Source organism: Echiichthys vipera (assembly GCF_963691815.1).
Source record: "Echiichthys vipera genome assembly, chromosome: 10".
Lineage (NCBI taxonomy): Eukaryota > Metazoa > Chordata > Actinopteri > Perciformes > Trachinidae > Echiichthys > Echiichthys vipera.
This window is the reverse complement of record NC_139835.1, coordinates 15,062,164-15,076,453: the sequence shown is the minus strand read 5'-3', so window position 1 is coordinate 15,076,453 and position 14,290 is coordinate 15,062,164. Positions and strand designations below refer to the sequence as shown.

Sequence of the window (14,290 nt, the reverse complement as noted above, 5' to 3'; positions counted from 1 at the left end):
TCCAACTAGTTTATAAACCGATAAACACATGCACACACACAAACGGAATACAACCCCCCCCCATCACTCATTCACATCAATACACACAGACTCACCAGACTCTGGCACGTCTGTTTCTATTAATGGTAATCAGCAGGGTAATGATGACGGAGCTGTGACTGTTGCTTACTTACTGGTGGCTGATGGCCATGCTCTCTGACAGCTGTCAGCCGCCATGACTATGCTGCCAGGGCCCTCCTTAGGACTTATTTCAGCACAGCACATCAGCCGCAACAGCGCTTCACACACAGACTTGTTGATTATCAGCATCAGCGGGGCCGGCGTGGAAAGACTTTTCTGACCGCCTGTCTGCTAATGACAGCCACCATGATGGTGGATGGGAGAAAGAGGACACAGCCTGTCACTTTGAGTCATGCAACAGCAGCTCCAACTGGGTGGCTCGGCGCCAAAGTCTCGACAGTTGTTATATCCCCTCCTAAATGACATTTAAAGTGTGAAGCAATGGCTGTCCTTGTGGCTCAGTCACCCTAGGCCGGGCCCCGGACATGAGCGCCGATCCCTGTGCCAAGTTTTGCATGGAGGTCAAAAACCTCAGAGCAAGTTCTTCTCACTCACATGCTTCGACTCAACTCGCTGGCAGGATTGAATCTGTGGAAAGTGACCTTGGAAATAGATTTTGTCAATGATCTGATGTATGCCTGACATTTTTTTTCTCCCTGTCTGTTTAGGTTTGTTTCTTTTTCTTTTCTCTGCTGCTTCTCTACATTACTTCATTGTAAAATGATTTACTTGGTGCATGCAAATAACTCGATTACACATTGAGATTACACAACAACCTTAAAATATTGTTACTTTATTTGTTTATCTTTTTTGTTTTCAAACTACTTGGGTAACATGGATAAAACTATGGGCTTTATCCAGTTGTTGGGTCTTGTTGTGAGGTAAGTACATAAGTACAGGTACATACAGGAACCTTGCTGTTACATATATACTGTAGAGGTGAAACTGTCAAAATAACATTATTTCATTGTTAATGGCAACTTTTAACAACAGAATATTGACAATTAAAAAATGAATTCAGTCAGAAAACCGTTTACCAGAACTTCATCTGTTGGATCGACTCATGGGAGGGGAACTGCCTGCAGAAAAAAAGCAAAATAGGAACAAGATGTAACATCTTGTTGGAAGCACAATACTAGATATCACATGAGTCATCCTTTAAGGCTTAAGTTTTCCACATGAGGGAGAATATTTGATTTTTGCGGCGTACATAGACAGAAAATTACCAAAAGACAATATTAAATGCTAATTTGAAATTATTTTAAACTTTTGTTCAGCTCCTTTCAGATTCCATACCTGAACTTTGAAAGTTCAGAATTAGTAACATAATCATAACAGCCTATTATCAGCAAGCTTGTTTTTTTTCCCAAGAAGAGCTTAAAAAAGCTTGAACCACAGAAATAGAGTATTCATTCGCTTTGAAATAATTAATTCGAAGTGTACAACAAGATCCATCTTAATGCACAAAATCTTGGTTAAAGTAGGCAGATTGTGATATATGTGATTATAACTTCATGCACTTGCACAGGCTACCTCTAAGCCTTGTACTTGCTTACTTGCTGAAACCATACCGTTAGATCCACCAAGAGAAATGTTTCATTTCACATAACAAATGATGTGAAGTTTTTTAATTCAGGCTACAATATTATGCATAGATCAAACCCACACTAACTCCCTCCATAACTTTGTCTGCAGTCTATCCGGGAAGTGACAGGCTATGTGTTGGTGGCCCTCAACCAGTTTGACTACCTTCCTTTGGAGAATCTGAGGATCATCCGAGGAACCAAGCTGTATGAGGATCGCTACTCCCTTGCCATATTCCTCAACTACAGGCGTGATGGAAACTTTGGCCTGCGCCAGTTGGGTCTGAAAAACCTCACAGGTGAGTGAATCGGCTTATATTCTTCTTTGTCGTGGGTCTTTGTGAGTGTTATGAGTGCCTTTTGAGCTGATATGGCCTGTCCTGTTAATCAATGCGATTTCCATTCCATTACATTTAAAAAAACAAACAAAAATAACTCCACTGTTTTTATCCTAGATCAAGCATTTAACATTTTATATTCCCATGCCTCCGGTAGTGTGTTGGTCCATGTTTACCCTTTCATTCACCACCTGCTGGGACCTCGTAAAAATGTTTTCGGACGGCTTATGATGAAATGCTTTCACTCCCAAATCTGAAATTTCAATTAAATGAACATCATTCAGGAACTTAAGCTAGTTTGGGCTGATGACTGTTGTTGGATGCTAATTATGGGCCCAGGTTTTGCTTTTACAGTGAGGCATGTTGCGTGGCATTAGTAAAACCATCTGCTCCAAAACGTGCATTCAAATATGTGCAACACTCATTTCACACCCTCCTTATGTTCTGAGTTCAGGAGATATATTGATAGAGGGATGGTAGCGTCTACCTACCTAGTTCACATGAGAAGGGTCAGCGATATTTTTCCTAACCTGTATAATAGTCTTTTAGAACATTTGGAGGGAGAGACGCTCTCTCACCCCCATCACTCCCTTAACTGTGTGGACCAGTCTGTTTTTTTGTTGAGTTGATATTCTGTAACAGAATATACTCTCTATCAAAGCATGATAAAATGGCATCGTTACCCTCTGTCCAACCACAAACACCCTTAGTCTGGCCTGAGTTGTGGATATCTTAGTATTGTTTCACATTGATCTACAATAAGTTGATAAAGATATTCATTGTATCATTAAGAAAATATTCCACAAAGGGCATAACAAGAAGATGCGTTCAGAAAAATATTTTACCCAAACACAATTGTGTGAAACACTGAATGGAGGGTACATTGCTAGTTGTTGTTTACTGGCTTCTATCACCTACTCGCAAGATGAAAATATGCACTAAGTCTGCCCCTCTTCTTCTCTCCCGAGTACCCAACTGGTGCTGTCATTACAATTAACCCTCTCACATTACGGGATATGATGCTGAAAACTTTATCTCTTCTGTCATTTCCACCCATTGCTCCTGCTCATGCACGGGGTGCATAAAGGGTTTCTCGTCTGACTTACAACCCACTCCGCAATCAAGCCAAGCCTGTATCCTCAGAAGTTGGAAAAGACTGAATGTGACTGCTGATAAATAGCGAACTAAATAGGAAAAACATTGTGGGGGTGGCTCTGCCTTTTACTAAACAATGGATTCTTGTGCTGCTAGGTTTCCTTCAGGCACTCTGACCCTGAGGTCATTAAGAAATGAAGCTCTAGACTTGCAAAAACAATGCTTTTTCCAATATAATGCTTAGTGGGGCATGACAAAACCAGAGGTGTTATTCACGCATTATGAAGTTAAATCCAACAACTAAACACTAAAATGGAGAAAAAATCAATCGGTGTTTTGGTTGAATAACATTAAGAGGAACTGTTATCTGTAAGTCCTGGTCATTTGCAAATTAGGCATTTTGTCAGGGAAAACATCTTTGAGTCCACGTTTTCTGTTTCGCCACAGAGTAAGAAGCATATCACCAAATTTGTGAATTATTTCTTCAATGAACCTGTGTCTGTCAGCAGTATTAAGAAAGCTTGGTAAACAGAAATAAATGTTGCACTGCCGGATACAATATGGAGGTCTGCACTCTCCTGTATTCATAGTTGTTCAATAAATAGTAGACCAAGGTTAATTCAGTTCAAAGTGATTCATTGTTTTCATTATTCTAAGGTCATGCTATATCCATTTTACCCCTCTGTCACCAATTTGTGGCAAATGGAAATCAAATGACGTTACATTGTTGCATTTATCTGGAGCTGTCCATTGGTTAATCCATTTTGGTCAAGAATATATTTTTTTTCTGGGGTTTATCATAAGACTCTCTCTCCTGACAGAGAATTGGCTCTCTTTGCTCAGACAACTCTCTAATCCTCCCCATACACGTTCAAACAGCTTTATTGATGGTTCTAGCAACAAAAAAAAACTTACTTTCAAGGACTGGAAAACATCCAATCCACCTTTTTTTCAGAAACTGGCCACATTAAAGGGGCCTTCACATGATAAGCGTTTGGCTCACCGCGAGGTTGGGCGCAGAGACCCATTTAACGGCTGAAATCAATGTTAGTATTGAAACAACTGTTAGCTTATAAACTGCCTATTCACAAACCTAGTGTGACTGCTAACCTCCAAGCCTTAAGTTTTCTTCTGAGATCGTGAAACGACTTTAATGTAACATTAAATAGTTCGGGAAACTCGGACACACAGTAAGTTTTTCTTCCATCTTTCTAACTGGCTTGATGTCGCTCCCTGGTTGCCTATGAAACGTAAACTTTACACTCAAAGCTTCTATCTCATTGGTTGCGCTTTTGAAAGGTCAGCGTCAACAAGGTCAAAGTTCCACTTATTTGAACTTTGAGCGAAGCGGCAGAGAGGCAAATCTGAGCGCCACCTTGGGCTCCTCCATAGGAAACGAATGGAACGGCTGGTGCAAAGCGTTTTTACCGCGTATCATTTGTAGGGGCCTTAACTTGTGATCCACATGGAGAAACTATGGACTAATTATTTAATACTTCAACAAAAATGGAAAGAATCTCAGGGTCCGTTTTTGCCTTTCTATTTTTGTTTTTAATGCGTACTGCTAGGCATTAAAATATGTGTTTTAGTCTCCTTGATTTGTGGTTAAGATGAACTGGGCATACTTGAGTTGATTGTTTTATTTTGTTTATATGCTATTAAAATATTTAATTAAAAAAAAAATCTTGTGTTTGATCCCACAGTGCAAACACTGATGTTTTCTTGCCCTTCACTGCAATCATACCATTAATTATTTCACTTATTTTCTTTAACACATAGGGAAGCATGATAAATGAGATTTGAATGATTTATTAGATTGCACCACAAAGTGCAATGCATGTCCTTGTTGATGAGGAATGTCAGTAAACTGTGCTCAGAAATGACTTTTTGCTTTTTTATTTCTCTACGGGGATGATCTCCGATTACTCCAGAGACTGGACCGGTGGAACACATTACACTGAAGCTTGTTTTCACCCAATGATGCTGTGACATTTATTTTACACAAATGCATAAATATATATGTGTATTACAAGTATGTGAATGGGGACACTGAGGAAACATGACAAATGTCATCAGATTGCATTAGAATTGAAAAGGGCTCTCTGTATTGACAGATCACAATTTATTCTGAGACTAGAATTTATTAAGATTTGTGAGGACGAGCACAACACTGGGCGTGTATCTCTGCTGCTTCCAAACCTTTCTAAATAATTCAATTGTCTCTCATTGTTCTCTGCAACTGTTCCTTCCTGGTGATCCCCAAGAGTCTAAGGAAGCGACACAGCGATCCACCACTGTATGCAGAACAGTATGTGCTTGTGCGTTATGTTCAGTCTTGTATTTTTTCTCACATGTTAAGCCATATTTAGGTAATTGCATTTGTCCTGCACCACTACCAGCTTTTTTTTGCTAGGACAGTCCTTTTCATTGTGGTGCCAAGTTGAAGCCAGGGAGCTGGGGCTGGACTCTTTGAGAAGCTGCTGTTTGATGTGCTATCTGTGGCCTCAAGCCATGAAATGGAGGGGAAGTTATGCACAACAGTCATGGCCTGAATCTGCTCTACTTCATAATTCTAACTGTCTGAATTTTACCCTATGAGTTTTCATTCTAACAAGTGGAATAGAATAGAATAAATTTGTCTCACTATTTTTGTTAATGAAAAATGTCATAATAACATTTTTCTTGTAATAGGAAGATTCTCTCATATTAGAAGGTTTGTTGTTATTTCAACAGACCAACCAGATGTCCCCAGTGCTCACCTTGTTCCTTGCAACCGAGACTTGCACCAGGACCAAGGTTCAGATTATGAGTGGAATGGGGAGGATCTGACTCTGACTACCCCAAATTAATACCCCAAAAGATGTAAAAACAAGGTTGGGAGATCAAAACATTTATATATCCTCCTTACCTGTAATTGTAAATATAACAATGTGTTTCCCATATCCATGCCTGGAAGAATAGTGTAATTCCATTTCAGACAGCCCTAAAGGGGACCATACAGTTTCTTAATCTTGACATCAGTTGAACGTTTGCCTGCCTCATTCCCATTATTGTGGCACCGTAGCAAAGTCTATGCTTGCATGTGTAGCACAAGCCAATGCATCATATTACTATGGAGACTGTAGTTTATTGTATCCATCTACTTTAACACACTTTACTTTCTGACTTTCCTCAGAGTTTCTGATTTAGATCTTGTGAAGTGTCGATGGATAAACGCTTACGTTGGCTTAGCAGTGACAGCTCAGCTTACTAACATTAGCTAGCTAAATCTAACATTTGCCTAACATAACAATATAGATGACAGGGTGAAAAGCCATAGAGAGTCAACCCAAACCTCTGGTCAATTTTTAAGGTAAGACTGATTTGATAGAATATTTTGCATTCAGCTACTTTGAAGACTGGCATAGACCACACAGAAAATTTGAATTTCTTTTTCTTTCTTTTTTTTACCTCTTAAGACTATCTAGTAGAGACAAATAAATCCATTTTCTGCATAATATTTTCCATAGGAGACGTGTTTTTTTACCTCTGGAAAAAATGGAAAGGTTACCTGTCACTCTACTTCAGGCTTTTGGGTCCCATTGTTTCAATTCATTTTTCTTGCAGTTCTGTTTTAGAATACTTAGTGACCCCTGAATACAAACATTGGTGTTTGGCACGGTGAGCTGATGACTGAATTTGATTTATCATCATCTACAGACTGCAGACATTATGTTAAACAAGCAAGATACTGTTAGCGATTGTAAGACTGGAGCACACACCTGCACTGCACTGGGTTTCCCTTAAGGACCCTGGAGAAAAAGTTGACTCCCCTGATTGTCACTGTATAATTTGCACTCAGCACAAAACCCAAATCATGTCCTAATTATATGCAGTTTAATTGTATCCAGGTAGGCCCTTGTGCTGTTTCCTGGGGTCTATATCTATTCATGGGTCATTTGTTGCAGGAGAACTTTTGAGTCGAGATGAAGTGTTAACTGTGAAACAATATGTTTAACTGTTCTTTTTCATCCCTGGCTGCTCCTTAATTGGTGACTGCTACCAATGCTAGTGTTCTCTCTTTGTTTGAGTCTGTGAGAATAGACCACGTTTTGGATTAGACCCATTCTTGGGTATATTTCAGAACAGGTTAACCTTTTTTATTTATTTATTATGCTGTCTGAATAAGCATGTCAAGTTTGGAGAGATGTGGCTATTTAGGATCAGGTTCAACGTTTTGGAACCACAACAACCTTAAATAAGACTTATCTCTTTATAACAAGAAACTTTTCATAGAGGGTCCATCATAGCAATGCTCTTTGCGTAGATGGCCTTGGCATTTCAGTCAAATGTTTCACAGTTTGTTCTGTTGGAGTTGCCATCATTCTACACTGTGCGGATGAGGAATACTATAAGCCTAAACCATCAGGATAGATCATCTCCTGTACATCAAGCAGTACTTCAAAACTCTTCACTTCTTTCAAGTGCTTTAGTGAGTCAGAGGCTAACTGTCTCATTCATTACAAAGCCTTTGATGTTGCTGTCATTTTTGGTCCACCATCCCTCTGCAGGAGAAGTGTAAAATGATCGATATAATCCACAAGGAACATATATAAGAGCATAAAACACATTAAGTACATAAGGGGCTAATCGAGGGAATGCGCCGTATCAGACCCCTTCGGTGCTGAAATCCACCCGCATTTCTACTTGGGGTGTAATTGCCTCCGGATGAAATCAATTTGTCGCTAGTATATTGTAGCATTGCACTTATTGATTTTTTCTGGTGCACTCTTTGCGAGCTGTGACTCTGGATTTGAGGGGACTGGAGGATGGAGTGGAGGAGGGCTCTGGCTGAGCAGGGATAGGACTCCCTCCGATGCACCTTTCACTCAAGCTTAGCTAAGTTATCCTCATGAATATGAAATATAGGGCACAGTCAAGCTAGGAAAAGTTGAGGGATGGTGTTTGTGCACGGGGTGAAAAAGAAGTGAATACGAAATGTAATGCTTATGTGTGGAAATTTTAATAAGGTTGTTTGTTTGGGGCGCCCGGTGGCTCAGTGGTTAGAGCATGCGCCCCATGTGCAGAGACTGAAAGCGCTCGCTCTAGCAGCCCAGGTTCGAATTCCAACCTGTGGCCCTTTGCTGCATGTCAGCCACTCTCTCTCTTCCCTATTTCCTGTCAATCTCCAGCTGTACTGTTCAAATAAAGGCACAAAAAAAAAAATAGTTGTTTATATGATATTACTTTGTGAAGACAAAACTCAGGTGAAATAGTGACATTGTTAGGACTAGACAAAAAACTGGTCCCTGCAAGTTTACCCATTTTTTAAGGCTTTTTGGGATTGCTGCAAAGAAAAGCTTCAAATACACCATTCTACCTTTTATTCTTTTAGCCAAGCAAGAAAAAGGTTAAACAGAGCCACCTCCTGACATTTGCAAAGTTCCTAATCTGTATTTTGATGCACACTGACCTGCAGTGTGTTCTTTACTGCTTAGGCAAACATTTTCAGCACTTCTGTCTCAATTCACATGAACCCTGGGCAGCGTCTGTGCTTTCACATGGCAATTACAGCTTGCTTTCCTAGCAAAATAATAACAGCCTAAATAAGGAGCACAACACAGATGAGCTTTCTGATTTAACACGTTTTACTGCCACCCTCCCTCCCTTTCCCTCATTTCATCCAGTATCATTTTTTTTCTTCTTTTAGATTTGTTTTGTGTTGTTGATTCATTTTTCTAACCACCCTACGCCTGCACCGCGTCTGTCCAAAATGAAGCATCCAATCTGAGGACCCATCTGCTGAATGATCCTCTCTTGTCGCATACATGTACACAAGCCTGTGTTTTACGCCAAGGCGTTATCCACTCCTTCATGGCCCATCTGCTCTCTCTTTATCCACCCCGTTTCCTGTATTTCGTCCATCTCTTTATCCCTCTCTCCTTTGCTCTGTCTCTCATCATATTTTGTTGACTTGTCTTGATTTGTAACATTGATGCCTTTCGCACAAACACATGCAATGAAATGTTTGCACTATTTTGTGTATGCAACACCCATTTGAGCACAGTCTTACTGTGTTCCCCCAAACCTACTGCAATTGTCTGATAGGGGAAATCCCAGTGAATGTGCACTATCCTGTTCAATGCACAAGGGAGGCAGAGAAAGGGTGAGATGGGATGGGGCAAGGTGAAAGAGACGATTTGAGTCAGTGTGTTTCCCCCAGACAAGGGACTGCTGAGAGAAGGGCATAAAATTGCTGCCTTATTCTGATCCCTGAGACTTCCAGGCACCGTCTAACTACTATGAGAAGAAAGAGCAATTCTGCTACAGAAGGCAGGCAAGATTGGTTCAGTGGACGTCACCAGAATTTAGTCGAGCCTCTTGCCTGGCAGCCCACAGACCTCGGGTCTCGTTCAATTGTGTGTCTAATTGATTACTTCCCATGCAATTACTCCCGTGTCACACTCAATATTTCACCGCTCCAGGAAGGGGGCAAGAGGGACTTTCTTTTTGAAGGACGACATTCATATTGTCACATTTGTGAGCCCCTAATGTGGATCGTGAGGAGGCACATGTTAAATTGAAGTCCAGAACGGGCTATCAGTGATGGTTGGTGCTAATTGATTGGTCTGCAATACCACTGTGTGACAAAGATAATGAGACTATTAGAACTAATGGTTGGAGCTGAATTTCTTTAAAAAAGTTAATTTTTAGCAGTTTTGTTTATTTTTGTACTGAACAAAGCTGACATGGCAGGAAACTATTAGATTTTTAGTCAAATGTGTGTGTTTTTTTATAGCTTTGACTACCTCTGCCCATGGTGGCCCTGATTTGCCTAGATCATAAATCATGAAACCTATCATCCTTAAGTTTTCAATTTTATAATTATTTGTTATTAATTAATGTAAAATCTAACCTAGACAATGACTGAATAATTTTTTGCTCCAGCGCCATCCGTATATGTCACTCAATGCATTGCCTTAAGGGTGCAATGTTGCTTTTTTATGCTTTTGTTCCTTAATAAATAATAATAATACAGAGTATAAATGTGTGCGTGTGCATGTGCGTGTGCGTGTGCGTGTGCGCATGTAAAAAGAAAAATAGACACATTTAAAAAGTAGCGTTTGGAAAAGTGGAAGGCAGGTTGAAAATCATTATACTAATATCAAATGGACGGCTGCTCATACTAAAGTAGCCCCACCCAGCCACGGATTGATCCCCCATAGAGCATCATTATTATTGATAATCATTATTTCCATCATTGAGGGATATAAAATCAATCATCTAGCTCTAACATTACAATACATATTGATTAAAATTGGATACTTTAACGAAGAAAATGCATCCCCTGTAAACCGACTTAAATCTATAAATCTAGAAACATCCCTAGCATGCTGCTTTCCTAAGAGACAGCAAATGGCTTTTTTGATCACCAAACCGTTAAATATTAAATATTTTGCATGCATATGAAGAAATGCATATTTCAATTCTTGTTTGAAACAAAATGGTTTGTGTTGTTTTGTTAGTCAGAAATGGCAGAACTGGTACTACTTTTATGTTATTCTGGCACCGTGTATGTCTTTTTTTATGCATGCAAACATGCTAGTGTGTGAATACTTTAGTACATTAGTGCTCATATGTCTCTCATGTGCCTGTCTCCAATGAATAATTCAATTGCCAAAGTGCATTATTGCATTAAGGAACAACTTAGAAGGACTATAACTATCCTCACTGATTAGAGATATTGTCCAAACCCAAGCCTCCACCTCTGCCTCACCTTTCGTCAGCTAAAGGAATATGCAGTCTTGCCTAAACATGACTACATACTTTATTACCAATTTGCCTTCCAAACTGAACCTCAGCAGCCCGCTGGAAGGGAGAGTCGACTTTCACCTCATTAAAAGTTAAAGTAGGCGTGGATGGAATTTTAATGGCAATTAATAATCAAAACACAGTCCTCTACCCTCTTTCTCCAACATTTCCATCCCCCCGGGCTATGGCTTGGATCCGGCTACGATCTGTCATGATGTAGATGTAATACTGGCTCAGAGACCAATAGGACACTGTTCACTTGTTGAAATCTCGTCAGAATTCTACCCTGTTGTTTCAGCGAGAAACAAGTATATGTGCTGGATTAATTTGCTCTATAGGTTATGTAAATTGCCATCTGTTTCTTATCCTCATCTCTGAACTGTGCAATGTTTCAAATCAGACACAGCTAGTATAAAGTGTTAAATAAGCATGTAGTTAAGCAAATGTGTCCGTATGCAATTATTAAAGTGGAAAAGGAACTGTGTACTTGTTCTCACACACAGTAACTTTGTCAGTTCGCTCTGCTCTAATACAACAGACTGACTGTTCTCAGTAAATCAAGTTGTCATTTCCAAACTCTGGCTCTTTGAACAGAACCACAGCTACCTGTTCTTTCTGCAGAGCTGTAAGCTGGATTCACGCATTTCTTTCACTGAAATATGTTTCATTGTCTGGGTTGAGCTTGAGAGGAGAAAAAAAACCTGTCACATAACATAGTGATATTCCTTAAGCAGACATCAAAAGGAAGATTTAGATGGCTGACTTATGACATTAACCCTGGAACGTACATTCCTTCCAATTAGCTGACTGGAACTAGATTTAATATTACACCATGACTTAAGGCTGACTGTAGTTTTTCTCAGGTGTTCTGTTGCTGCTTCTTGTGCACTGTGTGCACAAATGCTTGAAGATAAATTGAGTCCATAAACCAGTTTCTTCCAAAAACTGATAATGTCAGATAGCATTACTGACAGAGACAGCATGTTAGTGAATGTGCTTCTAACTACAAACAGTCCAACAGATCAATCACTTTGGGGATTGGTGGAGTTTACTGCTTTACAGATCAGGAGCTAGAGATTCCACAGATGCATGCAGGTTGTTGAGTAAGGCTGCAGCTTTATGCGGCGGTGGGTGAGTCACTGAATGGCCCAATTTGCCTATCCTGATTTGTCCTTTAAGAACTTATGTAGCACATGTAGACTTTATATTACACAATTATTGTTTGTGGTCGGAATTTGGTATAATCTTGATATTTCCGGCTGCACTTGAAGACAGCTTCATTTCACAGAGAAAGAGACAAAGAAAAGAGACGGAGGGACCGAGAGTTGCACTGGAGCTTGAAACAATAAGTTGTTACATGAACTCCGGGGCAGTAAAGTCTTTGTGGTTTTTTTTCTTTTTTTGTACCTTTTTAGTTTTTACATACTTTCTTGTGGTATACTTACTTTCGCTGTTGACTGTACGGGACTCTCACACCTGTCTGATAACAGATTATGTGACATAGGATTGCATTTCTCCAAAAGCTGAATCCGTCTCAACTTTTCATCGCAGTGCTATCATTGTTTTTGGGCCTAGCAAGAATATCAACTTGCTAACGCTTTTTTCTCTTGGATCCTTCTGTTGGAATCTGGACCGGGCACCTGATGCCTTTTATCCATGCCTTTTATTCGTAAATTCAAGTTACACAAACGGCAAATATCCTTTACCAACATGTTGTTTACTTTGCCCCGACGCTCTGTCAGTACATCATAAGCTTCGTTGATCTGATTGGATTATTTGGCCTGTCTATCACTAATGTAAGTGGTCATAGACAGATGATTTATCCAATCAGCAACCAGTATTTCCGCCTCTTCAAAAAAGATTTCCAACGGAGAGTTACCAGATGGATATGCAGAGCAAATGCGAATAATACGAATCAATCCATTTGGCTGAGTCAGGTTATATATCAACATAATGGGACCAAAAATTTAAATGATGGCAAGTATTTGATGTTTTTGTTACTTTTTATGCTGTGCATAATAAACCATTTTGACCAAGATTTTAAATGCAGTTAAGTAAAGATTCAATTCCACTAGTACTCTTCTCTAAACATCTCTAATAAAAGGTACATTTTGGTCAATGCAAACATTCAGTGTCTTTTTGTGAAATCTGTATTTTGCAACAAGTATGCACAGTATCAAAGCGTATTCCTATGCCAATTGTTTGAACCCAGCCTTATCACACTGCACAACATTCAGACAACCTGAAGTGGTTTATAATTTTTTGAGCTAGAATGTTCTTGTTTGTCCAGTATGTGCTGTACTGACTCCTTTCTATTCATTATTCTGTTTATGAAAAGTCTGCCAAAGATATGATTGCAGATTCAAAACAAACACTCTGATTGTCATGTTCAGTTTCTGTCACTGACTGGTTGTCATTATGGCTTTACCATGTCAGTGCATGGCTTTGCTGCCTTGACAAGCAGTCCTTACTTTGATTCTGAAGGCAGGACCGCGTTTCAGACAGGTCTTTGATGTCAGAGGCGCTCAGTGCTCATCTCAGAGGAGGAGCACAATGAGTGGAAAAGCAAATAAAATATGAGCTGACTGGCAGCTCGGTGGGTCCTAAAAGTCATTGAGGGAAATATCACTTTCTATCAACTTAGTTAAAAGGCCTAAATGGACACCTGTGAACGTAAGTGATAAATGAAGACGTGAGGTGTTTAGCGTAAATATAAACAAGTTCTGAAAATCTTTGTCATCTTAAGTGCATAGTGTGTTTGTAAGCTTTGTTCTTGCCATTTTGTCCCTTGTAGAATATGTTGCTTCACAAAAACTATATACTTTTGTTCTGGGATAGAGGTTCATCTATCGGATCTTTCAGCACATTTTATATGTTGACAATATATACAGTACATATTTAAACAGTTGGAAAAAAAAAACTGTCTGAGATTACCATCGACCACCAGTTTAAATTGTTATCATTGAGGCTTGCTTTCCACAGGTTTAAAAGAAGCAGTGTTATCCAAAAAACAATTTAATAACCTTGCCTCAGTTCAGACACGCGCATAAACACACAGATTACATTCCAGCGCTACGACTCCTCCCCTTTCTCCCTTGGCAGCTTAATAATTAATATGCACATTTTTTGCCTCTTAGGCTGAAGCCCTGGGTAAGTGGAGCAGCTATTGATGGGGGCAGCGTTGGGTAATGGGACATGAAAAGGACTTTTCTGTTCATCTCAGGTCCCCACAGAGATATGGTGGGTGTTACTATATGCAACACCAGGCATGACTTCAACAAATATATATATTTTTAAAGCATTCCCTGACTACTCTGCCACCTCTCCATGGTTTATCCATGTATTTGTTGTGGTGCTAAAAATATCTAGCTTCCATCGGTGGTATTTTTTTTTTTAAGCACTGGGTTTTTTTCACCACATCTA

General features: G+C 39.6%; 1 protein-coding gene across 4 annotated transcripts in view; it reads left to right on the top strand.

Moving 5' to 3' along the window:
- Positions 1-14,290, top strand: part of erbb4b (erb-b2 receptor tyrosine kinase 4b) — a 341,421-nt gene that overhangs the window by 197,269 nt on the left and 129,862 nt on the right. For all 4 annotated transcript variants that reach the window (XM_083921859.1, XM_083921857.1, XM_083921858.1 and 1 more), the window contains exon 3: positions 1,756-1,942. In XM_083921859.1, coding sequence (XP_083777985.1) covers positions 1,756-1,942 — 187 coding nt within the window. The remainder of the gene's footprint in view (positions 1-1,755; positions 1,943-14,290) is intronic.